Source organism: Lipotes vexillifer, unplaced genomic scaffold (assembly GCF_000442215.2).
Source record: "Lipotes vexillifer unplaced genomic scaffold, Lipotes_vexillifer_v1.1 scaffold835, whole genome shotgun sequence".
Lineage (NCBI taxonomy): Eukaryota > Metazoa > Chordata > Mammalia > Artiodactyla > Lipotidae > Lipotes > Lipotes vexillifer.
The window spans coordinates 70,401-72,509 of NW_006774135.1; the positions used below are offsets into that span (position 1 = coordinate 70,401).

The window sequence follows — 2,109 nt, forward strand, 5'->3', positions numbered from 1 at the left end:
GGGCCCGGGGGGGGGGGGGGGGGGGGGCGGCCCTGGGCCACGTGAGGGGCTGTACGCAGTGGGTGAGGCTGCTTGGGGTGCCCCTGGGGGCTTAGCCCAGCCGGGCAGGTGGGCATGTGTGTGACAGGCCAGGTCAGGGTGGTGGCTCGGGCTTTCTGGGGGCAGTGAGGGATGTGGCCTGGGGGCAGGGGCCCAGGAAGAATGGGTGTGGCACGTGTGCCGGGGTCTGTGGCCTCTAGGAAGAGCTTTGGGTACCCTGGCATGGGACCCTGCACTGCCGGTCCTCACCCGTACCCTAGGAGGAGAGGTTGGTTTCCAGTCAAATCAGGGTGCTGAGGAAGGCTCCTTATCCTGCAGAGGAGGCTAGTCTGACTGGTGCGGGCAGCACGGCACCTGTGGGGTCCCGAGTTGCTACCTGAGGCTGTAGCTGTGGATCTCCCATCGTATCTATGCACACACAGTCCAGAGCCCAGGGTCTGGACCGTCCCAGGCCCTTGCCCTGTCGCAGCCCCGCACGAGGGACCCCAGGCTGGGCACGGCTTTAACCTGCAGGACCCACAGGCACCCCTGAGGAATGAGGGGTGTGGTTCCGGGCCGAGCTGGAGCTGGGCCAGGACTGAGGCCGGTATCGGGTGGGCTTGGGCTGTTCCCGCCCTGGCCCCTAGAGCCCTGAGAGGCGGGGCGGGGCTCACTCTGCCCTCTCGCAGGTGACCTGTCGGGCAAGAGGCTGGGCCGCTCCGCCCGCATCAGCGGCGACTGCCCTGCGGAGAAGAAGGCGCGAAGCGCGTCCCCTCGAGGTGCGAGCCCGCCCCCGGGGGGTGGGGCGCAGGCGCCGGGGAGGAGGGGGCGGCCCGGAGCCTCGCAGGGCGGGGTCAGCGCAGCAGCAGGTTCTCAGAGGGGAGCCCCTGCCCCTCCCCTCGGCTGTATCTGAAGGGGAGGCCCCCTCTCCTGTGCTTGCCCAACACAGAGGGTCCATTGCTCCCGGAACTAGGGCCCGGCATGGCCCCCGAGGACCATTACCGCCGGCTGGTGTCCGCCCTGAGTGAGGCCGGCACCTTTGAGGACCCTCAGCGTCTCTACCACCTGGGCCTCCCCGGCCACGGTATGTAGCCCCTCCCCAGCATGAAAGCCCACCACGTGCACCGGACTCTCCCTGTCCTGAGAGGTCTCTGCTCACCCTGCAAAGAGGCCCTGGGGTCTCTGGCTGCTGACACCAAGGCTGGGGTTGGATGCAGGCCTTTCGGCCCCTCAAACCTCGAAAGCCCTTGTAGGTGGGCAACGAGGCCCACCTCCTCCTCCCTCTGCCCAAGCAGCCGCTTGTTTGGGTGGATCTGGGGGAGTCCCCCCCCCAACAGGTCTCCCACAGACTCTCCCGGCTGGGCCTCGAACGGCCACTGTCACTTCACAGATGAGGAAGCTGAGTCTCGGGAGCCCACGCGAGAGTGGGAGGTGGGGGTTTCCCCAGGCCTAGCACACGCAGGGCCCCGTGGCCCCTGGTCTGGACGGCTCCGGAGTACCAGGCCCCTCCTCGGGGAGGCCAAGAGCGGGGCAGCAGTCAGCCCCTGAACGTCCACTGTGGACGTCCGTCCAGAAGCAGGATGGGCGACGGTTCAGGTTTGGCCGCCCGGCCTTCACGGCCTTCACTGGTGCTCAGGAGGCGCTCCGGCCAGAGGCGCCACGCCCATCCCACCCGGCTCCCAGATGGGACGCTTGGAAGCCCCCCTGCCACCGTGAGGGCACAGTCCGGCACCCTGTCCAGCTGCACCCGGGCTTTGCAGACCCCAGTCCGGGGGCTGGGGCCGGAGGCTTGCCTTTTCTGGCTGGAACTGGGTGAGAGGGTGCTGGGAAAACGGGCCGGATTTCCGCTCCTTACACAGGCACTGTCCCCCAGGGCAGTCAGGCACCGAGAGCCTGAATAATTCACCAAATGTTAATAATTTAAAAATCTTCCTTTTTAATTGCTTTCCCTGCCCTGCCTGGGGCCGGCTCCGCCGGCCTGCGCGGGGAGGGGCGATGGCCGCGGGGAGCGGCGCGGAGTCGGGCTGTCAATCAGGCCCCCGCCCGCCGCCCCCGCCCGGAGCCGACGGTAAATAACGCAGGCCGCGGGCG

At 68.1% G+C, this 2,109-nt stretch overlaps 1 protein-coding gene across 1 annotated transcript in view; it reads left to right on the forward strand.

The window, feature by feature from the left end:
- SAMD11 (sterile alpha motif domain containing 11) overlaps positions 1-2,109 on the forward strand; it is an 18,287-nt gene that overhangs the window by 12,212 nt on the left and 3,966 nt on the right. Inside the window, exons 5-8 of the mRNA XM_007448961.1 lie at positions 708-797; positions 968-1,102; positions 1,367-1,449; positions 1,592-1,730. Of these exons, the coding sequence (XP_007449023.1) occupies positions 708-797; positions 968-1,102; positions 1,367-1,449; positions 1,592-1,730 (447 nt within the window). The remainder of the gene's footprint in view (positions 1-707; positions 798-967; positions 1,103-1,366; positions 1,450-1,591; positions 1,731-2,109) is intronic.